The 23,744-nt window shown below is 44.8% G+C and overlaps 1 protein-coding gene across 4 annotated transcripts in view; it reads right to left on the reverse strand.

The window, feature by feature from the left end:
• Positions 1–23,744, reverse strand: part of RAPGEF1 (Rap guanine nucleotide exchange factor 1) — a 162,127-nt gene that overhangs the window by 69,883 nt on the left and 68,500 nt on the right. For 2 of the 4 annotated variants that reach the window (XM_054520743.2, XM_024252194.3), the window contains exons 2-3: positions 3,275–3,414; positions 2,593–2,706 (exon numbers count right to left, since the gene is read on the reverse strand). In XM_054520743.2, the coding sequence (XP_054376718.2) occupies positions 2,593–2,706; positions 3,275–3,414 (254 nt within the window). The remainder of the gene's footprint in view (positions 1–2,592; positions 2,707–3,274; positions 3,415–23,744) is intronic. The other 2 variants (XM_054520744.2, XM_054520746.2) reach the window with 1 other exon arrangement.

Below are 23,744 nucleotides of genomic sequence, written 5' to 3' on the forward strand. Positions count from 1 at the left end.
TAGGAATGTGTGTAATCACTCCCTAAGCGGTAAGAGAGCTAATGAATAATCAACGAGGGCAGCAGATGACAGACCCGCTGCAAGGTTTCTTGGACATAATCCTCTAAGTCCACATACTCTGGCAGGTTTCTCAATGCTTCTGGTTCTGTCCATGGGCCTCCACGAAGCAACAGGTTCGCATTTACTTGTCCCACGCAGGTGGCTTGGGACAGAACACAGTCATCCAACCCTTCCTAATGGGCAATGATGAAAAAGGGGTAACATTCCTTCTTGGGTGAAGATCACACCTACAGCTCCTTGCTACAGAACAGGTTTCTCAGCCTTGGCACTACTGACATTTTGGGGCAGAGAATTCTTTGTTGTGTGGGGGGCTGTCCTGTGTATTGTAGGATGTTTAGCAGCTTCCCAACCCCTACCCACTAGAACCCAATAACATCTGCTTTGCCTTCCTATGGCAACAACCAAAAATGTCTCCAGACATTGCCAAATGGCCCCTGGGGTTTACACGCACCCCACTAAATGAAGGGTACTTTAGCACTGAATTTTTCTCCATGACCTCTCTTGGAAAAATGAATAAAGGGGAAAATCCCGGCTGGGTGCGGTGGCTCATGCCTGTAATCCCAGCACTTTGAGAGGATGAGGTGGGCAGATCACTTGAGGTCAGGAGTTTGAGACCAGACTGGCCAACATGGCAAAACCCCGTCTCTACTAAAAAAACAAAAATTAGCCAGGCGTGGTAGAGGACGCCTGTAGTCCCGGCTACTCGTGTGGCTGAGGCGAGAGAATTGCTTGAGCCTGGGAGGCGGAGATTGCAGTGAGCTGAGATTGCTCCACTGCACTCCAGCCTGGGCGACAGAGTGAGACTCTTATCTCAAAACAAACAAACAAACAAACAACAACAACAACAAAAAGGTGGGAAATCCCAGGAATTGAGTGGCTGAACAGTTTCATATCAGAGTTCACTAGCAGGATAACGTTGTTAGTAAGTGAATCATTTTACTCTGACTGCCTGGACTAGTGTTGGATGACAATTACACTCTACTTGTAGTTAATACTACATTTGGCTACAAGAGGTTACTAAACAGATTGTAATAAAAAATAACTGTGGCACAGACCAAATCTACTGTATTACTCTTCTTCAACCTGGAATTTAGACCAATCTGGCAAACACTGACTGTTTCCCTCTTGCTTGTCAGTCACCTTCTGTTAAAAGAGGGCAGGAAAAATTACTTTTCAACAAAAGACTTTTACATTTAAAACCTTTATTTTCCTCCACTTTTAACTAAAATTTTAAGATATTCTGCTGGTCAACATAAAACCCAAAAATAGATGAATTGCAAAATTCAAGAATTATGTATTTAAATAACAGGCTAGCGTTTACCAGCTGCATTAAACGGATGGCTGTGACAGTAGTTCTGTTACATAGAAATTATACTTTGGATAATCACTAAAGGATTAAGAATATCTGTCTACAAGGTTTATTTTATTTTACATTGCTAAGTTTAGTTTTATTTTATTTATTTATTTTTGGAGACAGAGTCTCACTCTGTTACCTAGGCTGGAGTGCAGTGGCACTATCTTGGCTCACTGCAACCTCTGCCACCCGGGTTCAAGTGATTCTTCTGCCTCAGCCTCCCAAGTAGCTGGGATTACACGCACCTGCCACTATGCCTGGCTAATTTTTTTTTTGTATTTTTAGTAGAGATGGAGTTTTGTCATGTTGGCCAGGCTGGTCTTGAACTCGTGACCTCAGGTGATCCGCCTGCCTCAGCCTCCCAAAGTGCTGGGATTATAGGCGTGAACCACTGTGCCCAGCCTAGTTTTGTTTTTATGTAATGAGTCAGGATTAATATTTAAATTTGCGAGATATTAAAAATTCTGTCTTTCATAAAGAGGAAATGTAGCATCTCGAGAATTCAGACTCTGACGTCAGACAGCCTGCATTCAAATCTTGACTTTGCCACCTTTTTGCTGTGTGACTTTGGCTAAGTGCTTAATATCTCTATAGATCCAGTTTCCTTTTCGGCAAAATAAGTTTTCACACATCAGGGTTGCTATGAAGATAAGTAAGAGGACATGTGTAAAGCACTCAGCACTGGGCCAAGAAAAGGCTCCATTAATGTTAGGGACACAGATGTCTGTGGCTCTGAGAGCACTTGGTTATGCGGCGATCTCAGTGCACTCCACCAGCCTTGTGAGATGGGTAAGAAAGCACTCGAAGGCTTCAGAAGCCTTTTCCCTTCTAAACTATTCAGATCATCTTAGCAATTCAAGGAACAGCTGGTCTTGAGAGATGAGACTCGCCCACATCCCCCGGAACCCGTTGGACCCAAGCAGCACACCCAAACCAACCCCAGAAAGAATCCCTGAGCTTTTGCCACAAAGCTCTCTCCAAAGATCATGGGACCTTGCATAAACTCTCACTTTTATCCAAGGTCCCTTGGACTCTTTCCTGAACAATTCAGCCCACGGTCACCACCCAGTTGAACATAATAATAGTGCAATAGAGTTTTTTTCCATCCCCAAAACCATGGACCAGGATTCTGCAGTAGAAGGCAAGGCAAACCCAATTGTTCTTAATGTTACACTGACCTTCTGCCTTTGAGACCTGGAAGCCACAGCACTGGTGGACATAAATTCTACTGCCTGCTGCTCCAGATCCAAGGGGAGAGGGTAGCCCTCTGGTAGAAATCTGTCTGTTGCCTCCTGGAAGAGAGGAAACCTGGATTCCTACAGAGTTTGAAATGGCTGTTTGAGGCTGAAGGGAGGGGTTGATGAAAGTCAATAGCTGTTTCAACATATCTGGCTTGACTGGCCCTGCTGAGGCCACTAACTCTTGAGGACATCTTTGGCTAGGTCTCCAGGGGTTTGCATGTTTCAGAGCACAGGCCCTAAAGCCGAATGATGGATGTTCTGGACATTACAAAGTTCTCTGTGTTTGAGTGTGCGCCAAGGCAACGTAGGGAACTGCAGGGCAGGGAGGCAGCAGCCTGGGGTGTGGACATGATGTGCTGAGCTGTTTTAAATGCCCAGAGGATGACACAGCTGGAAAAGGAGAACTGTGTTAGCCAACTGAGCTTGGCTAACATGGCAAACACTCACCACCCTAATGGTTCTTATTTTACAAGGACACCAAAGGTCCCACCCATGGAATGCTACGAAGTACGTATGATGCACTGAAAGCTCAATCCCCAGGGAGGGAACATACAAATCGCACAAACTCATACTGCTGGAAGCAGGTGAGGCCAGAAGGAAACACCTAGAGTCAGCTTACTTTGTTCACAGGCTTCTCTGGAATCTTTACGGACACCTCAGCTGGTTTTCCCTTCTTTGATGGCGTTCTCTTGATTTTGGGTGAGTGGAATTTGTCCATCAGCTTCATGGTGAAGGAAGAGAGATGAGAACGCTGAGAGTCTGAAAACAAAGACGGTACTGACTGTTAGATGGGAGTGGGAAGAAGCGACGGTTCACTGACCTTTTGTGGAAATGAGCAATGTCCCCAAACCCATCTTTTTTCTTGGCTATTGAGAGTTTCAAAGGAAAGGATGTATGGATCCATTACAAAACATTTCTGCTTACGTGCTTCAATTTTTGCAATTTTCATCAAGGAATTGTGGAAATCAAAGGCAGTCCAAATAAATATGGAAAGAGAACTTGCAAATATTCCCAAGTGTCCTTACAGAGTTTGTGTGATGATCTAACTAACATCCAAGGGAACTGGCTGAGAAGAAAGAACACCCAGTCAAATCACAGATGTGTAGGATGTGAGAACTGGAAAGGAAGTCCCTTTCAAATCAACCTCTTCATTCTTTAGGAAACTGCAACAAGTGACATGTGCAAAGCTCTGGAGTTGGCAGCGGTGACTGAACCAGCAGTAAGGTGTTCAAAATCCTCTGGGCCCTGGTGAAAGACTGAATGACTTGCCCCAAAGATCAGAAATTAAGACTAGGATATCTGTTCTCGCCACTCCTATTTGACATTGAACTGGATCAGACCTAAATGTAAGAGTTACAACTGTAAACCTCTCAGAAAAAAACAGGAGTTTTTGTGACCTTGAATTTGACCATGTTTTCTTAGATACAAAACCAAAAGCACAAGTAACAAAATAAAAAAATAGAAAATTGGACTTCATCAAAACTAACAACTTTTGCACTACAAATACTACTACTAAGAAAGTGAACAAACCCACAGGATGAAAGAAAAACAGTCATGTGTTGCTCAAGGACACGAATAAGTTCTGAGACATGCATCATTAGGCAACTTAGTTGTGCAAATGTCATAGAGTATACTCAAATGAACCTAGGTGGGATAGCCTACTACACACCTAGGCTATATGGAATAGCCCATTGCTCCGAGGCTACACACCTGTGCAGCACGGTACTGTACTGAGTACTGCAGGCAACTGTAATACAATGGTATTTGTGTATCCAACCATATCTAAATGTAGAAAAGTACAGTAAATGGTATAAAAGATTAAAAATTCCACCTGCGAAAGGCACTATCACGAATGGAGGCTGCAGGCCTAGAAGTTGCTCTGAGTAAATCAGGGAGTAAATGTGAAGGTCTAGGACACTCCTGTACACCAGGGTAAACTTTATAACCATGGCACATTTAACCTTCACTAAATTTATTTTTAAAATGTTCTTTCTTCAGTAAGTTAACCTTAGCTTACTGTAACTTTTTTACTTTATAAACTTTTAATTTATAAAAACATTTTTATTCTTTTGTTTTTTTGAGACAGGGTCTCACTCTTTTGCTAAGACTAGAGTGCGGTGGTGTGATCACAGCTCACCGCAGCCTGGAATTCCTGGGCTCAGACATCATCCTGCCTCAGCCTCTCAACTGGCTAGGACTATAGGCAAATGCTACAATGTCTGGCTCATTTTTAAACTTTTCGTAGCGATGAGGTCTCACTATGTTGCCCAGGTTGGCAAAAATATTTTCTTTCTTTATATCCTTGTTCTTTAAGCTTTTTTTCTATTTAAAAAATTATTATTTTTTTTTTACTTTTAAAACTTTTCATTAAAGACAAAGACAGACACACATTAATCAGCCTAGGTTTACAGGGGCAGGATCATCAGTATCACCATCTTCCACCTCCCCATCTTGTCCCACTGGAAGGTCTTCAGAGTAATAAAATGCATGAAGCTGTCATCTCCTATGATAACAATGCCTTCTTTTATAACACCTCCTGAAGGATCTGCTTGAGGCTGTTTTACGTTAACTTTTTTGTTTTTAGTAAGCAGAAGCATACTCTCAAATAATAACAAAAAGTAGAGTAAATCCATAAACCAGTAAGATAGTCATTTATTATCATTATCAAGTACTATGTACTGTACATAACCATATGTGCTATATATTTACACCAGCATCACCACAAACAGGTGAGTAATGCATTGCGCTGGATGTAATGATGCCTACATCAGGCGAGGCGACAGGAATTTTTCAGCTCTATGATTATCTTATGGGACCATAAGATTATAACGTGGTTTGCCTTATATATGTTATAATGTGGTCTGTCACTAACTGAAATGTCGTTATGCAGAGCATGACTCTATTTGAAAATCATATGCAGCCATCCCTTAGCATCCTCAGGGGCTTGGTTCCAGGATCCCCTTCGGGGATCAGAATCCACGATGCTCAAGTCCCATATATAAAACAGTGGAATATTTGTGTATGACCCACACACATCCTCCACATGCTTCAAATCATCTATAGGTTACTTACGATACCAAATACAATGTAAATGTTATGTAAATAGTTATACTTTATTTTAAAATTTGCATTATTACACTGTTATTTTTATTGTTTTTCCCTGTATATTTTTGACCATGACTGAATCAGAGGCTGCAGAACCCATGGATATGGAGGGCCAGCTATACCTGATAAGGGACTTGTATACAGAAAACATTAAAAAATCTTACAGCTCTAGAATAAAAGGCATATAACCCAATGTAAAATGGGCAAAGAATTTGAGCAGACATTCTCCAAAGAAGATACACAAATTGGCAATAAGCACATGGAAAGACGGTCAACATAATTAGCCATTAAGGAAATGTAACGCTTCATGCACACTAGGACTAATAAAAAATACAGTACCAAGTGTTGGTGAGGACTGGAGAAACTGAACGCCCTACACATTGCTGGTAGGAATGTAACACGGTTTCTCTGCTTTGGAAAATGTCGGGCAGTTTCTCACAAGATCACAGAGTTGACATGTGACCCAGAAATTCCACTCCTGGGCAGATTTGCGAGAGAAATGAAAGCCTAAATCCATGTGACTTGTACAGGTAAGTCAAAGGAAAGTTCACAGCAACATTATTCATAATAGCCAAAGGTGGGAAAAACTCAAATGTCCACATTTGTGAATGACTAAGTAAAATGTATTATATCCATACAATGGAATATTATTTGGCAATAAGAATAAATTAGGTACGGATCAGCTACAACACAGTTGAACCTTGGAAACATTATCTAAGCTAAAGCAGCCAGCCACAGAAGACCATACATTGTATGATCCCATTCATTTGAAATGTCCAGAATAGGCAAATCCATAGAGACAGAAAGTAGACTGGTGGTTGCCTAAGACTGGACAGGGCAGAGAGATGGATAGGGGCTGCTATAATCAGTATGGAGTTTTTTTCTCCTGGTGTACAAAAGTATTCTAAAATTAGAATATGGTGATGGTTGTATAGCCCAGTGAATTACTAGAAAAAAAAGAGCTGTACCCTTTTTGAATGAATTGTGTGATATGTGAATTACATATCAATAAAGCTATTTTTTTAAAAAAGCCCAATGGCAGTCTTCCTTCATCTCAGCATTATTACAACCGGTTCCAGTGTCTGAAAACATCTTATTAATCGATTTATTTAAACCTGTCTCCTCACAAGAATGCAAGTTTGGCTGGGCGCAGTGGTTCCCGTCTGTAATTCCAGCACTTTGGGAGGCTGGGGTGGGAGGATCACTTGAGCCCAGGAGTTGGAGCCTAGGCAAGAGTGAGACTTTGTCTCTACCTACAAAATATTAGCTGGGCATAGTGGTGCACACCTGTAGTCCCAGCTACTCAGGAGGCTGAGGTGGGAGGACTGCTTGAGCCCAGGAGTTAGAGGCTACAGTGAGCACTGCACTCCAGCCTGGGCAACAGAGCGAGACACTGTCTCAAAAAAATAAAGACTTGGGGAACAAGTTCCCTGAGGACTGTACCTGTCTTGTTCATGCCTGTTGGCCCATAGAAGATAATCAGTAAACATACATTCAACAAATGAAGAAACCAACCAACAACAAAAATATCCCAGGAAGAAGACTGCTTCTTTTAATAACAGCAGAAAATACTTGAAATTGGCTGAAAATTAAGCAACCAAACACTGTCCTACGCAATGGAAAAATAAATACCTGTAGTTTTAAAAATAAAAAGCACTCCCTCTGTCAAGTTTTTCCAGCAATTTAGTACAATAAAACAGAAAACCAAACAAAACAACCCTCCAAATAAATAGCACGGCACCTTGCACTACACGGCTCTCACTGTCTACTACTGCTGCATGTGACTTAACAAGGTCAAAGTCCAATTCCCTTGCTAAAGACCTCCCAGGTGGCCAGGCAGGATCAGATAAACTATCTACCCTTTGCAAATTACCTAGGCACCCACTGCACTCTGGACCAAAGAGAAAAGCCAGGGCCTGACCTGCATTCACATGTGGTCAAACCAAACAGCTTCACAGCTGTGTGATGGCCAGAGCTGCAGAAAGCCCTTCTTAGTCCCCAGATGGGGACACAAGTCAACAGGAAGCTGCTGCACCTGGCTAGCTCACCTGGAACAGCTCAACAGGGTCAGGAGGCTCTCAACACCAGCCTTCATATGTCAGCAGTAATCCCTCGCGTTCAAGTGAACTGTGATGGTGTGACTTCTCCTGCTCCCCTCTGTCCTGCCTCTTCTCTCTCCCCACCCAAGCAGAGTGGATCCCATTTACAGTTTATACTTTCTTCTTTATACTTCAACATGGATGTGAACAGTCTAGTCCTTCATGTAATGCTTAAGAGGGTGTGCACTGTTACCCACGCCTGGTGGTACGTGCCTATAGACCCAGCTACTCGGGAGGCTGAGGCAGGTGAATGGTGTGAACCTGGGAGGCGGAGCTTGCAGTGCAAGATTGCGCCATTGCACTCCAGCCTGGGCGCCTGCCACCACGCCCACCTAATTTTTTTGTATTTTTAGTAGAGACGGGGTTTCACCGTGTTAGCCAGGATGGTCTCGATCTCCTGACCTTGTGATCCACCTGCCTTGGCCTCCCAAAGTGCTGGGATTACAGGTGTCAGCCACCGCCCCCGGCCAAAAAATTTTTTAAAAGGGGAGTGTGCACTGGAGTCAGAATGCTGGCATTCAAATACTTAGACATCATCTCTCTAAATCTTTCCCTTATTTTGTCTGGAAAATGAGTGAGATAACATTATATTTCTTGAGATGGCTGGTGTGATGTAGTTTAAATGAGATATTTACTGTGGATAATGCAATAAGGTATTTCACAAAATGCCTGGCACATGGCACCTGCTCAACACAAGGAGCTTGGATGCACAGCAAGGTTGATCGATTCCAAATTCTTATTTCCCAGCTGCTTCCAGATCTTCATCCAGTTATTCTGCAACACTGAACATTTAACTCACTATCCTAAGTAAATGAGGACCTTATAAATGCCCACTCTTCCTTTGGCACTGAACCAGAAGTCTCAATCTGGCCTTTAGTCTATTAGTCTATTTCCCTCTTTAGTTTAACCTGCCTCCCTGCATACGGATCCTATTGCTGTCCCTACCCCATGTCTTCCGATGGCGGCCCCACAGTGTCCCTAAAAGACACAGCCTCTTCCCTCACCAGGCAGGTTCCCAAGTCAGATGGGCTGTCAGAGCAGTTTCCTAATCCATGCGGCTTCTACCCTGTTAAGCAGGACTGAAGCAGGGAAAGCAGACACAAATGGGGAAGTCTGGGCAGGATGCGTGGGTTCTCTGGTGGTCAAAGATCTTCAGGCTGGGTGAGCCAACTTCCGCTTTCTCCACCGTCTACTGCCCTGAGTTGCTGTTCAGGCAGGCATGGGGCTGAGGAGCTGGCAAGATTCACAACTGTGCCATCATGACCAGGGCGGAACTGGGGTAGACAAGTGAGGTGTAGAGGTCGATCACCAAAAACCCTCTCAGGTTCACGCAAGGGCAGGGACCAACTAAGGGCACCTCTGCCTATGAGCTGTTGACGGAACTCAAGAGGTTTATTATTACACTCACAATTCTCGTCTGCCTTGGGCACAGCTGGGAAACCATGTCAGCACCTAAAGACAGTGCAATGCCTACCAATAAATCTCCCTCCTCAGGGTATCCGCCTCAGAACAGCCAGCTCTAGCACAAGAAGCCATAAATCAGGCAGAGAGAAGAGATTCTTTCAAATGACAACCAACCTTCTCAACGCTGGAAATCGAGGACAGCACTAACTAGGACAGTATGTTTGTCACATTCTTCTTGAAACCTTGGGTTAGCAGCACAGGCTTCAGGTGATTCTCAAGGTCATTCACACTACGCCTTTGAGTGCTGAGGAGGTACTATAATGCCTTGCGATAGCAGGGTGGGGAGGAAATGACAGGTGCCCTCGCATGAACACTGCTGTTAGGGCAATCTTGCCAACGGCTCCAGACAGGCAGGCAGACAGACAGAGAGACAGACAGACGCACTCTCCCTGCCCCTCTCTCATGCACGTGAATCATCTGGGGTGGAGGGCGACATGAAGGGAGTGTTCCCACATGACTGCTGCGTCGCAGTCAGTGCCACCGACCGCTCTCTTGCTATTCCCCTGCTTTTCACACTTAGGAAGTTACACTGTAGATTTTGTATATGCGTCTTTTTAGTAATTTTCTAGAATTGAAGTTAAAACAAAAAATTTAAAGATTTCATACAAATATATATATATACAAGTTAGAGAGAATGAATCAAATCCAGGCACCCACCATCTGGCCTAGCAAACAGAACCTTCTGCAGCGATGGAGGCGGCCGGTACCTGAACTGTCTAACACGACAGGCACTAGTGGCTACTGAGGCTGATGATTGTGGCTGCTGTGGCTGAGGCACTGAACTGTGAGTTAACTGTGTAAACAGCCCCCGGGGCTGGTGACTGGCACACTGGATGGTGTAGCTCGAGAAGCGGATGGATTCCACTGGTGCCGCCACGTGCTCCTCTGCAGCCACACCTCTTCCCTACAGGCAGCCCGACTCTGACTTTCAGATTTATCATCCCTTACTTTTCAGGATAGTTTATATCGACATATACAGTTGAACTTATAAGTTTGTGAACGTTACCTAAGTGATGGCATATTGTAAAGATTCTCACACTCTTGCTTTTTTACTCAATAGCAGGCCTGACACTCAGGCATGCTGGGGTGTATCAGTGATTTCGTTTTCAATGCTGAGAAATTCCATAGATTCCATAATCCCAGCTTTATTTATCTGCTCTCCTGTCAGTGGACACTGGGTCGCTTCCAGCATTTTTGCTTTAATAAACAATGCTGCTCATACATGTCTCCTGGAACACATGCCAACAGTCCTCTAAGAGCAGAACAGCTGGATTGTAGGGTATATACCACACTGATTCTTATAGATATTGCAAAACAATTCTCCCAAGTGGCTATGCCACTTTACAGTCCCACTAGCAAGGTTAGGAGAGTCCTAGTTGCTCCATATTCCTCCCGGCACCTGGGGTTGCCAGACGTGCACACTTTCCCACATGGCCATGTCTAAGAAAGGACACGAAAGTCCTCCTTCACCTGGAAATGTCACATGCTGGTGTATTTTATTGTCATCTATCCAATCTGTGAGAGCAACTTCAAGTTCACCTGAACTTAAGAACAGAAAGCCTCAGACTCTTGCTCCATGTGACATTTACCCCAAGGTCAGAGACTCCCAATGACTAATCTGCTAGTCATTCCTTCCAGAGGAAGGGTGGCTTATATGAGCTCACAAACAATTTGTGTATAAATGACTGTGATGTTACCAACAGCAGCCACTTTCTTGGGCAACCATCGCAGGCTACAGATCTGGCTGTCGGATGAATGTCCTTCTCTACCGAGAGAGAAAGAGGATGGGCCGGAGGAGAGGATGTAGCCTGCTCACAGAATCACGTCTCAACAGAAAACCAAGCACAGCAAAAAGACATAAAAGCCAACCCAATTTCTTCAAGTGGTCTGCCAGATGCCAATATTTCATTCTTAAATTTTTAACTTGCCCCTCGGCCAGGCTTAACAATGGTCTCTGCCTGTTGCTGACAAATGTGGCTATCAACTGGCCTTCTTTCTGTGTCACTTGTAGCAGCAGCTGGGATCCCAACTTAGCAGTGGTTTCTGTCTCAGCTTAATCTCTCACCAGGGATGGCGGGGAGTCTCTAAACATCAACCACACGGGATCACAAAGTCAAGGGCAAGGTGGACAACTCGGAGGCAGCCAATCTAGAGAAACACTATGGCTGCTAATTCCTCATTCCCTGTCTTCTACTGGGTTCAGAAGTCGAGCACTGGGAAGGATTTAGAGATCACTTACTTAATCCACATTCCCCATTTTCCAAATGCATAAAAAGGACAAATGGAGAGGATGCGTGATTGAGGACATCAGGAAGGGCTTTTTTAAAGATGAGGATTTCAGATTTTGTAAAAGTCTTTTCACTTGTCTTGGATTTTGTGGACTGCAAGGTAAAGATGGAGACAGAGGGCTGTGGGCACAGGAGCCAGCACAGCTGAAGTCTGTGGCTTTTTTTTTTTTAAATCTATTTATTTATTTTATCTTGAGACCAGGTTACGAGACTGGCTCATTTTTGTATTTTTGGTAGAGACAGGGTTTCGCCATGTTGCCTAGGCTGGTCTCGAACTCCTGGGCTCAAGGGATCCTCCCATCTCAGCCTCCCAAAGTGCTGGGACTACAGGCGTGAGCCATCATGCCAGGCCTGTGTGTCTTTGTTTTAACTTGAGCTCGGCCACTAACCTGGGCAAACTTTTTACTCGACCCTACGGTTCCTCACCTAGAGGAAAGCCATAGCCACAGACCTAGCTCCTCCTCAGGTAATTGTGGGGATTAAATGTGACCTGTGTGTAAAGCATGTAGCCAAGGACCTGATATATAGCAAATACTTAATACATGGCAGCTATTATTGTCATGTGATAACCTCGTCAGGTCTCTGCCAACATTTAAAAAGGCAAAAGCTAAAAATAACCCCTGTCTAGTCGAGCCAAAAGCAACCTGGAGTTATATTTTTCTTTTTTTTTGGATACGGAGTCTTGCTCTGTCACCCAGGCTGGAGTGCAGTGGTGCGATCTCAGCTCACTGCAAGCTCCGCCTCCCAGGTTCACGCCATTCTCTTGCCACAGCCTCCTGAGTAGCTGGGACTACAGGCGCCCGCCACCACGCCCAGCTAATTTTTTGTATTTTCAGTAGAGATGGGGTTTCACTGTGTTAGCCAGGATGGTCTCGATCACCTGACCTCGTGATCTGCCCGCCTCGGCCTTGCAAAGTGCTAGGATTACAGGCATGAGGCACTGCGCCCGGCCTGGAGTTATATTTCTCTAACAACTTTAACATCGAAAGATCCTCTGTCTTACTTAATACACAACTATTCCTGTTAAAACAGAGGGAAAACAATATTTGAAGTTTTGCAATTCCAAAGGCTCTTTTGTCATGAAAATCCATTCCTACTACCCAATTGTTCAGGAAGTCTACTAGATAACTATGACACTGCTAATGGGAATATTAAGCCTATCTTTTAAAAAATTTTCAAACAATCTCATTATAAAAATCCAAGCACTGTAAAAATATATAACGTAGAAGGTAAACATTTCTCATAACTCCACATACAGCAGAACTATTTTTTTCACTTTTTTTTTTTTTTTAAACAACAAGCCATTGTGGGCATTTTCCCATGTGAGTGCAGTTAACGGCTGCATGATGCTCTGCTGGACGGCAACCACAGTGCATTTATGCAGTCAGGCCCCTGAATGAATAGATTCTAACTTCTGCTCTTCAAACAATGCTGCGTTGATGAACACCCTCAAGCTGGCCTGTCTGCGCCCTTGTATGGCGAGACAGACTCCTAGGGATGGAGTTGTTCAGTCACAGAGGACGGGCACGGGAAGCTGGATGCAGCGTAGTCAAACTGCCCCGCACTGAGCTGAATGCAGCCAGCACTGCCTGCCCCAGAGTGGGGCCCTGGATGGCAGCAGAAGGGGTGAGGAGGGATTCTGGGCCCTGGGGCCTTCTCGCCTATGCAGGAAACCAGGCTTCACCTTGGATTTGGGTTAAGATCTGACAGAACCACCCTTTTCATTTTACTTGCATAACTGGTAAGCATTACAAAGAGATTCAGAATCACAAAAGGCAACATTCAAATGGCCAATAAACATATAACAAGGTGCTCAATTTGTCATCAGGAAGCAGTACATTAAAACCACAGAGCTACCACCACAAACATGCCTGAATAGATAAAAAGAAAAAGCAGGGAACACTATTGGTGAGGATGAAGAGAAGGGGGACTCTCTACCCTGCTGACTGACAGCCACCCACTATGGCTGAACACATCCTTCCTCTCCAGCCCAATAACTCCACTCCAAAGAATGCCTGTGTGAGGTCACCATCAGACATGTACCAGAATATCACAGCAGCGCTTGGCGAATGCCTGTTGACAGCAGGATGGGTGAACCGTGGCACCGTCGCAGTGGAATACCATGCAATCGACACCCATGACACGGATGGTTCTCACGAGTGTAGAGAGAAGCCAGATTCAAAAGAGTACGTTTTATACGATTCCATTTATATAAATGCAAAAACAGACAAACTTAATCTATTATTTGGGGATTCAAGATAGTGGTTATGCTCGGGGAGTGGGGGGTGGTTAACTGGCAGGCAACATGAAGCAGTGGGCTTCTGAGGTGACGGTTATGGCCTGTTTCTTGATCTGGGGGTTGGTTGTACCAGTGTGTTCAACTTGTGAAAATCCTGCAAGCTATCTACATAAGGTATGTGTATATACTTCCTGATGTACAGTATATTCCAACAAAAAGGTGAAATAAACTAGATACAAAGGTCTAAGATTCTTCTGAAAAAGAGTCCACATGATTTTTATATGGGTCAGATTAACAACTGCAAAGTTCATTTACAACTTAAGGAAATTCCATTCCCTAAAACAAACAAATGTATTTACCCATGAATATTCCAGAATGAGTATCTTCCCTAAGAACTCTGAATTGACTATCTCAGGAAGAGCCTGTGAATATCTCAGGAAACTTTTGTTTCGTCTTTATAAAAATAATAAAAGATAACACCTACATAAATATATACATTCTTAGGATCTTAAATCACCAGTAAATAAACATTTTCCAATGTCTTCTGCCCTATTGTAAGAAAAATTCTAGGAATATAAATACAATTGAATCTTATAATTTTTTATGTTTAACCAAGATTGAATCAATATACTTTTAATAATAGTATCTATCTCATGAGGTTCGCCTAAGAATTAAAACCAAAACTCATTCAATGACTTTTTAGGCATCTCATCTGTGCCTTACATCAGCGCTGGGGCCCCACCCACCCGGCCTGCTCACACACTGCACCAGCCATTCCCTCTTCTCCCCACCACCATGTTTCCTTCTGCTGTGTGTCACCTCACGTCTGCACATACACATGGTAGATCTCCCCCATCTTAAAAGCCCAAGTCCTTAAGCCCACCTTCTCCTCCAGCTACTCCCACGTTTTTCTCTAAATAGCAAAACCACTTGAAAGACTTGCCTATATGTTGTCTACAGTTCCTTTCCTCTTATTCTTCATTTTCCCCCAACATTTTATTTTTTGAGACAGGGTCTTGCTCTGTTGACCAGGCTGGAGTATAGTGGTGTGATCCCAGCTCACTGTAGCTATGACCTCTGGGGCTCATGTGATCCTCCTGAGGAGCTGGGACTACAGGCATGCGCCACTATGCCTGGCTAATTTTTTTTTTTTTTTTTTTTGAGATGGAGTCTCACTCTATCACCAAGGCTGGAGTGCAGTGGCACGATCTCGGCTCCCTGCCTTCCTGGTTCAAGTGATTCTCCTGCCTCAGCCTCCTGAGTAGCTGGGATTACAAGCACACATCACCATGCCTGGCTAATTTTTTTTGTATTTTTAGTAGAGACAGGGTTTCACCATTTTGGCGAACCTGGTCTCAAACTCCTGACCTCAAGTGATCTGCCTGTCTCGGCCTCCCAAAGTGCTAGCCACCACACCCAGCCCTGGCTAAGTTTTGTTCGTTTTGTAGAGATGGGGTCTCACTATGTTGCCTAGGCCGGTCTCGAGCTCTTGGGCTCAAGTGATCCTCTTGCCTCAGTCTCCCAAAGTGCTGAGATTACAGGTGTGAGCCTCCACGCCTGGTTCCAACGTTGTATTTTGGGGGAAAAGAAAATCAAATCTATTGATGTGCTGAAAGAATATTATGAAGCAAACGTCCACATACCCTTCACCTAGATTCACCAACCGTTAACATTCTGCCATGCTCACTTTCCATCCCTTTGCTTTCTCTATCACAGAAACACACATGCAAATTTATTTTTCATCAAAGCAACTGAAAGTTGCACACGTTATAACACATCTCTAAATACTACCAGCTGTCTCTCTCCTAGGAACAAGGACATTCTCCTGCATAAATAACATAATAACATTATCATACCCAAGATATTTAACACTGACATAATATTTGCTCCATAAGCAAATTTCTCTAATCAGATTCTCTATAGCTTTTTTTTTTTTTTTTAAATCAAGATCCAATTAAGGAGCATACATCTCATCTGGTTGTCATGTCGCTCCAATTTCCCTTATCTAGTCTGGAGGCAGGAGGGACGGGACTGGCTTTTGGACGTCGACATATTTTGAAAAGTGCCTGCCAGTTGTCTTGGAGGAGGTCCCCCGTAAGTTGGATCTGTCTGTTCCCTGTCATGAGATTCGGGTAATACATGTTTGGCAAACACAGTTCCTGGGTGGTATGTGCTTTCTACTGTATTATTAATCAGTTATTGATAATGCTAAGTTCGATCACTTGGTTAAGGTGGTATCTGCCAAATTTCTCCACTGCAATGATACAGTTTATCCTTTGTAACTAATAAATAATCTGTACTGCAATTTGAGATTTTAAGCATCTTGTTCCCTAACAAATTTTCACTGAATAGTTTGGCATCCACTGATGATCCTTATGTGAATCTTTATTTTATTGGTGGTTACACATTGGTGATTATTAATTATTCCTCGATATTTATTGGCTGGCATTCCTTTATAAGTAATAGGCCCCCACCCCTTACTTTTTTTGGTATCACTATGGACCTGGGTGTTCATTTATTATTCAGTGTGTTATAATCCATTATAATCATGCCCTTTGATGTCCAAACTTCCAAACTTGGCCAGAGGGAGGCTTTTTAGCCCATCTCCAGTGTTACTGAGGAGTCTCCATCAATCTTTGAACACTTCTTTGGTTTTTGATGCAAAAGAAGCTCCAGAATCACCCTGTACCCTCCCTACCCCATTTCTCAAGGAAATCAGCTTGGAATCTGCCATTTCTTTAATGTACCCTAGCTCCTTTTGGTGGGGAGTGGTATTTAGAAACCAAGATCTGGGCATTAGATGTGCTCACTGCCACTGAGATGTCACTGTTCTACGTCCTTTCAGTGGACACAGCTAGGAGAGAAATATGTACATATATTTAATGTAAATATATATAATTAAATATGTGTGTATATATATATATTTAAATCATAAGTTAATACTGTTATTTCTTACTGCAAGCCAACACCACTGGGTTCTTCCTCCTTCCTTGATTCCATATTTGCAGCTCCCTTCCACAACAGTGAGAACCCTGGTTTCTAACATCATCAATCTACTCATTTGCCTTATCCTACAATAAACACAAAATTTCTTCAGAATTGCTACACGAATATCATTAACAACTACTAAAGGTAAAAGTTCAAGATTTCTTAGCAATTCTTTTAGTCCTTAGAATATATCCTGTGATGGGCATACAGCGAGTACTGTGTTCAAAAAGACATTCTAATTCTTTTTTCTGTGTGGGTTATATTATCATTTAATATACAGTTAGGTTTGTTTTTACTGATATTCAGTTTCAGGATTTTTTCTGAATTTGTAAAACATTTATACAGTTCAAAAGTTAAAAAACCATATAACTTCTGGTTTATCCCTCATTTACACAGAAATGAGTAGTATATCCATCCTTATTTCCTCTTCTTACAAATACTGTATTAGACATCCACAGGAGCCTGAATTAGGCAGTTCAAGAGAAGTGAAGGAGCTAGGTGAAGGCTAGGGGTATATATTCGGGAGCTGTCGGCATATACACAGTACAGGAAGCTAGAAGACCAGTGGAGGCCCTCAGGGACATGTGTAGATAGAGAAGAGGGCCAAATGACTTCATTGTTGGGTGGTCTCATTACACAACACAAGCTCTTGGTGATTCCCTTGGACATTTGACAGGTGGCTCAAACACAAGTCTAAAACTGTATCTCTGAAGCTTCCTCCCAAACCTGCTTTGACCACATCTTGGTAAACAGGACATTTCACCCTTCCAGAAGCTCAGGTTAAAATCCTTGATTCTTCTCTTTTGCTTGAGTCCATCTGGCAATCCTTCGGCAGATCCTAAGAGTTCTACCTTAATGGTACATTCAGAATCCACCACTTCTCACCACCTGCACCACGGTCAGCCTGGCCAGTGCCATCTTTATTCCTCAAATGGACGACTGTGATGGCTTTCTAACTGTCCCCTGCTCCTTGCCCTCCCCATTCTCAACTCTGCAATCAGAGTAGTCCTTATAAGAGCTAAGTCTGGCTATGTCACCCTTCTGTTTGAAAACCTCTGATGGCGTCTCTTCTCCCTCAGAGAGGCCCTGTGTGATTTGCACCCAACCATGTGCCGCCCCAACCAACCCCCTCCCCACCTCTGAGAGTAAGCCCTCCATGGTAAGCCTGTTCTCCGATGTCCCCCAGATGGGGAGGCCTGACAAGTGCAAAGCCACTATGAGTGGTTGGGTAATGTTGGTCTAATCCTGGGACTCAATACTGGGAAGCTCACTGGGCTCTTAGAACAAGCTGCATCCTTCAAGCAAGGCTTTAGAAATCAAGGTGATATTTGGGTCCCCATCTATCTACTTTACTGTCTTCTTTTCCAACTTTCAGAATTCAGGGGACAGAGAAGGGTTCTACTTACTAGTCTTTTGAGACCCCAATGAGAGAATCAAATCTCATTCATTTTGGAATCTGGCACTTAGCCCAATAACTGGCACATCATAAAATAAATAAGTGCTTGTTAGCAAACACACAGATAAAAGAATCAATGAATGAACCCTGTAACAACCAACAGCTATGACATTCAGTCTACACCAGATGGTAATATTAGATTAGAGATGTAGATAAGATGGTTTATATGGATTTTTAATATAATTCTCTAAGTAGTTCTAGCACATGAGTCAGAGACAACTCACTCAGGAACTTTCTTTGGTGGGACACTTCAGCCTGGGTTACTAGAACATCTGTTGTTCAAGCTACCTCTAGGGAACAGACAAGAAAGATTATACTGTTCACCCTCCTCCTCTAGGTTCTAATGGACTCTCTGGACCAGTACTATCCAATAGAAACATAGTGTGAACCACATATGTAATTAAAAAAAAATTTTTTTTTTTTTGAGACAGAGTCTCACTCTGTCCCCCAGGCTGGAGTGCAGTGGCAAGATCTCAGCTCACTGCAACCTCCACTTCCTGGGTTCAAGTGATTCTTCTGCCTCAGCCTCCCGAGTAGCAGGGACTACAGGTGCCTGCCACCACGCCTGGCTAATTTTTGAATTTTTAGTAGAGACAGGGTTTCACCATGTTGGCCAGGCTGGTCTCGAACTCCTGACCTCAAGTTATCTGCCAGCCTCAGCCTCCCTAAGTGCTGAGATTACAGGCATGAGCCACTGTGCCCAGCCTTAAAAATATTTTTTAATTAACCCAATTTATCTAAAGTATTATTACAACATGTAATATAAAAATGATTAATGAGCTATTTACCTTCTTTTTCTTTCATATTAATCTGCTGTGGATTTTATACTTCAGCACATCTCAGATGGCACTGGCCACATTTCCAGTGCTGCTGGACTAGACGCACAGCCTGGGCCCTCACCTCCTGTGATGGGACGGCTGGGACATGAAGCAAAGAGCCTTGGCCTGGTTGGATCTGCCTGCTTCAGGGTGGAGTGCTGAGGTCTTGAAGGTGGCACTTCCTGCTCGCCTTCAAGGCATTCTTTTTTTTGGAGACAGAGTCTCGCTCTGTCACCCAGGCGGAGTGCAGTGGCACGAACTCGGCTCACTGCGATCTCCACCTCAGGGGTTCAAGTGATTCTCTTGCCTTGGCCTCCCTAGTAGCTGGGATTACAGGTGCCTGCCACCACGCCTGGCTAAGTTTTGTATTTTTAGTAGAGACGGGGTTTCACCATGTTGGTGAGGCTGGTATCAAACTCCTGACCTCCAGTGATCTGCCCTCCTCGGCCTCCCCAAAGTGCTGGGATTACAGGTGTGAGCCACTGCGCCCGGCCAAGGCATTCTTATTACCACTCAACAGATGAGGAGATCAAGTCACAGGCAGCTTCCTGCTCACCTTGGGCAGGGCTCAGGGCAGCACTGGAGTCCCAGGCTATGGAGCCCTCCCACACCCTCTTCCTACACGGAGGTACTGCCCCATTTCCTCCTCCACAGAACCTGGTACAGGGACAGAGGTGGCTGGGTGATGGCCTCAAGAAATGTCACCGTGCAAGGTCTGGTGATGGAACGCATGGAAAAAGAGACAGTCTTCTATTGTTTCAAGAGAAGAAATCTCTATCATCATAGCTTCCCAACATTCCAGACTGATTTTCTCTGAAGGCAGGGACCACGGTCATTCAAAGGGGAACTGCCACCATGTCCTATGGCTATGACATGGTGCAAACAGAAGTGGCACTCATCTCTACACATGGCCTAGGGCAGCCTATCCACATATTCCCATCCCACCCACGTCTCAGATGGAAGGGAAAGGCCGTCATCTTGTGTGATGCTGAGTCAGCTGGCTTCCCTGGGGCTTGCTTTTCTCTGCTGTAAGATGGGAGTAGTGATCTTTACCTCACGGGGCCGCTGGGAGGATGTCATACAGTACTGCACATACAGTCAGTCACTCAGCCCAGTCCTGGCACTTAGTTAACATTCATAAATGTCATCTGTGGCCACCAGACAGTTCAAAAATATACTCCTTTTTGGGATAAATGCCACCATCTTTAGTGGACAGCTGTTATTTCTTAACACAACTGGCTTTAAAAATAGAGAAAAATTCCAATAACTTAAGCATCTTCTAGGAATTAAACAGAACCCCGTCAGGTAAACTTTTCCATGTGAACAAAGCATGGAGATGATGTCCCGGGAGCCCCTCCCCTACCTGCCAGAGATGTGAAGAGAATTCCCAGACTCGCTCCTCTTATAAACCACAGACGCCGCTCGAGGGGATGGAAGGGAAGCCTCTGAGACTCAGAGCGGCCTCCCTCCGATCAAGTGGTTAAATCAGCAGTGGCTGTTTTTAAAACTTCCCCTCAGAAATTTTTTAATTAGATGTTAAAATTTAGATTTTTTAAAAACTTACAATTTAAGAAATCCCCTTAGACGCCAGGAGTGGGGCTTCTAATATGTGGGGAGCTCTTGGCATATGCCTGGTCCTCATGCTAACGTCAGAGGGGAGGTATTCTTATTACCACTAAACAGATGAGCAGACCGAGTCACACGGGAGTCCTGGACCTTGGCCAAAGTCACAGGGTTAAGTTTAAACCTCCCCTCCCCTCCCATTTTCACAGACAAGGTGACTGCAGCCCTAGCAGGTGTCCTGAACCACTCAAGGCGGCCTGTCCCCATGATGGCCTACTCCCAAGGAAGCGTTTCTTTTCCATTACTGTTAGGCATTGACCTAGAGATTAAAACCACAGACTTCATAGGCTTCCTGAGATGTGAATTAGTTATTTCTCAGCTTTATTTTCAGAGGCAAAATGAAAAAAAGAGTGATGGTAAAATAACAGTTTATTCTGAGTAAACCACAGAGCAGAGGCCAGGGCACATCTCATCATCTGGAGGCAGAGCCCTCCCCCGGCCTTTGTCTTTTAGGTGGAGTTGTTTGGGGCAGCTTCCGTGGCTCAGAGGAACCTGTCTGTTAGGACGTGCCAGCCTAGGAGGGGCAGGTGGAGGCAGCATGCCATCTCAGCACTCCAACAGTGCTCTGCTGGGGCCGCAGCCTCCTGCTCTCCAGCATGGTGCCACCAGCAAAGCAGCCAGTCTGGGGGCAGGAAGGCCTGTCTAGCTGGGGCTGGGTCGTGGTGATAGAGTCCCATGGGCCTGCAGGCAGGAGGCGGCAGCAGACGGCCCCCACCTCTGCTGCGCTAGCCCTGCTCAGAGACTCTGAGAACTCACAGTTTGTCAGGCCACCCCCTCTGGGCCTCCAGAGGAAAAACAGCATTTTCATTCGTCAGTGAGCATACATTCATGTATTTATCTCCCAGACAAAAGGGGAAGGAGCTGGCAGCCACAATCCCTAGCAGCATGGGACACTGCAGAAGGAGCTCATGGGCAGAGAAAGAAGACAGTGAAGGGACAGGAGTCACCTCAAAAGTCCCTCCCTGTCACCTTAGGGAAGCAGGTCAGACACTGTGTGGCATCCTCACTCATCCACCCCTTCACTCCATAAACATTTACACGCCAAGCACTTGCAAGGTGCCGGGGTCAGGAGGAGGCCCAGTTTACCACCCAGGCCCCCCTGCCCCCGAACGAGGGCACTTCAGGCTCCTTCCTCCAAACTGGAGGAGAAAGTGTCAATTGGCCTCCCTCAGCCCTTTCTCCTCCTCATGTTCTGACATGACACCCAAGCGTGCAGAGGGCTGGGATAGAAGAGCCCACCCTGGTGCTACCGATACCAGCTGACTCTTACTTCGGAGTTACTGGCCTAACCCCCACGGGAGGCTCCTGAGGGCCCTTGAGGTTCTGGGAAAATCAGAAGTCCTGCTGGTTTAAGCACAGCCAGAATTTCATTGGTTTAGAGCCTAAAATTCAATCCACTTCATTTCCAGTCAAATGTATTGGCCCCCACTATGTACAGGGAATTGTATCAGGTGCTGAGTAACACAAGGCCCTGCCCACATGGAGCTGGCAGCAATGACAATGGCCACACAGCAATGACGAGGACCACTTCTTGTGCAGCGAGCACCCAGCACCACCGCAGGCACTCAACAGGCCTCATCTCACTGAAGCCTCGAAGTGACCCTCCAATACAGCTACCACTGTCTTCATGCCACAGACAGGGAGAGGGAGGCTGAGGAGTAAGTGACAGACCCTGGATTTGAATCAGTTCTGCTTCACACACCAGCCACACGGTCTCCTAATTTAGTAGAGAGAGGAGTGAGTAAGTACCCTAAGGATGGTTCAACCAAAGCAGAATTCAAGTTCAGAGGAAGGAGGGCTCACGTCTGCTCTTGGCCCTGGAGGACTTTTCTTATTTCCTCTGGGTCAGTGTTCCACTTAAGTCAGCACCCACTCAGCGTGGGACACTGGGCTTGGCTAGGATCACCACCATCGTGTCCCCACCCTGGCTTCTGACGCAGATGCCACAATTTTGGTGTAGGCTCCTCTTCCCCCTTTTGAAGCCAAAGACTAGCAAATAAGCTGTTTATTAAGTGTGTTCACAACCTCGATCACCAGGGGAGTAAGTCACTGTAAGAGGAGAAGAAAAGACTTTCTGGCCAGGACTGCTTGTAAATTACACCCTTCTGGAAAAGCCCAGGACCAAGATGGCTGGTTCACAGCAGACGCACATCAAAGATCTCCCGGCTGTGCTAGCACCTGGGCTAAAAATACTCTCAGCGCAAAACCTCGGGACAGTCTCCCGGCCTCAAGGAAGAGGCCAAAGTTATACACTGGCTCTCTCGACTTGGGAGGTGGGATTATGGGTGCAACCAAGACACTATTTTTAAACAACCCCAAAAATAATGGGTTGGGGAAGAACATATATTTCAGTGATGCCTGGAATTGCCAACATTTGGCAAGAAAGCAGAGAAGGGGATCTTACTAAGTCGGAAAGTCCTCCCTTTCTCACTGCCTTTATGCCTCAGCAGTTTGTGATCAGTTACAAAACTTGCCATACTGATTAAAGAGGCTCCTCAACCAAGTGTTTTTAAAAGACAGCCATCCCCCTTCCCTGGATCTTGGACTCAGCCAAATAGCATTCCTCTAACTTCCTCCAAATTACCTCTCTCATTTAACACTCTGTAAACCCCACACTGTCCGGGGAGTGCCCCTAGGAAAAACCAGAGACAACCCAACTTCAAAAACTCAGTTGCTTTACTCTAGAATCCTCAGAGCAGGAAACTGATTGTTTTTCAAGAGGGAATCTCATTTTTCATTGCTCTCCCTCAGCAGCTGTATCCTTTAAGTCTCCTGGAATTGAAGTTCTATTTTAAAGGCCCAAATCCTCCACAGGAGGCAGCCTCCTGCTGTCTGTCTGAAGGCCTACATCTCAGCCCGCCAGGGCGGAGGCATGGGCCACACGGTGGAGAGGCAAAGCAGAGATCTGTCTTTTCCAAGTCAGTTGTTGGAATCAGAACACACCTTCCCCTTGAAACAAAGTTAAAAACCAAGTTCCAGTTCTGGGCCCGCCCGCAAAACTGGGGTTGC

This window comes from Pongo abelii, chromosome 13, assembly GCF_028885655.2.
Source record: "Pongo abelii isolate AG06213 chromosome 13, NHGRI_mPonAbe1-v2.0_pri, whole genome shotgun sequence".
In the NCBI taxonomy this organism is placed as follows: Eukaryota; Metazoa; Chordata; class Mammalia; order Primates; family Hominidae; genus Pongo; species Pongo abelii.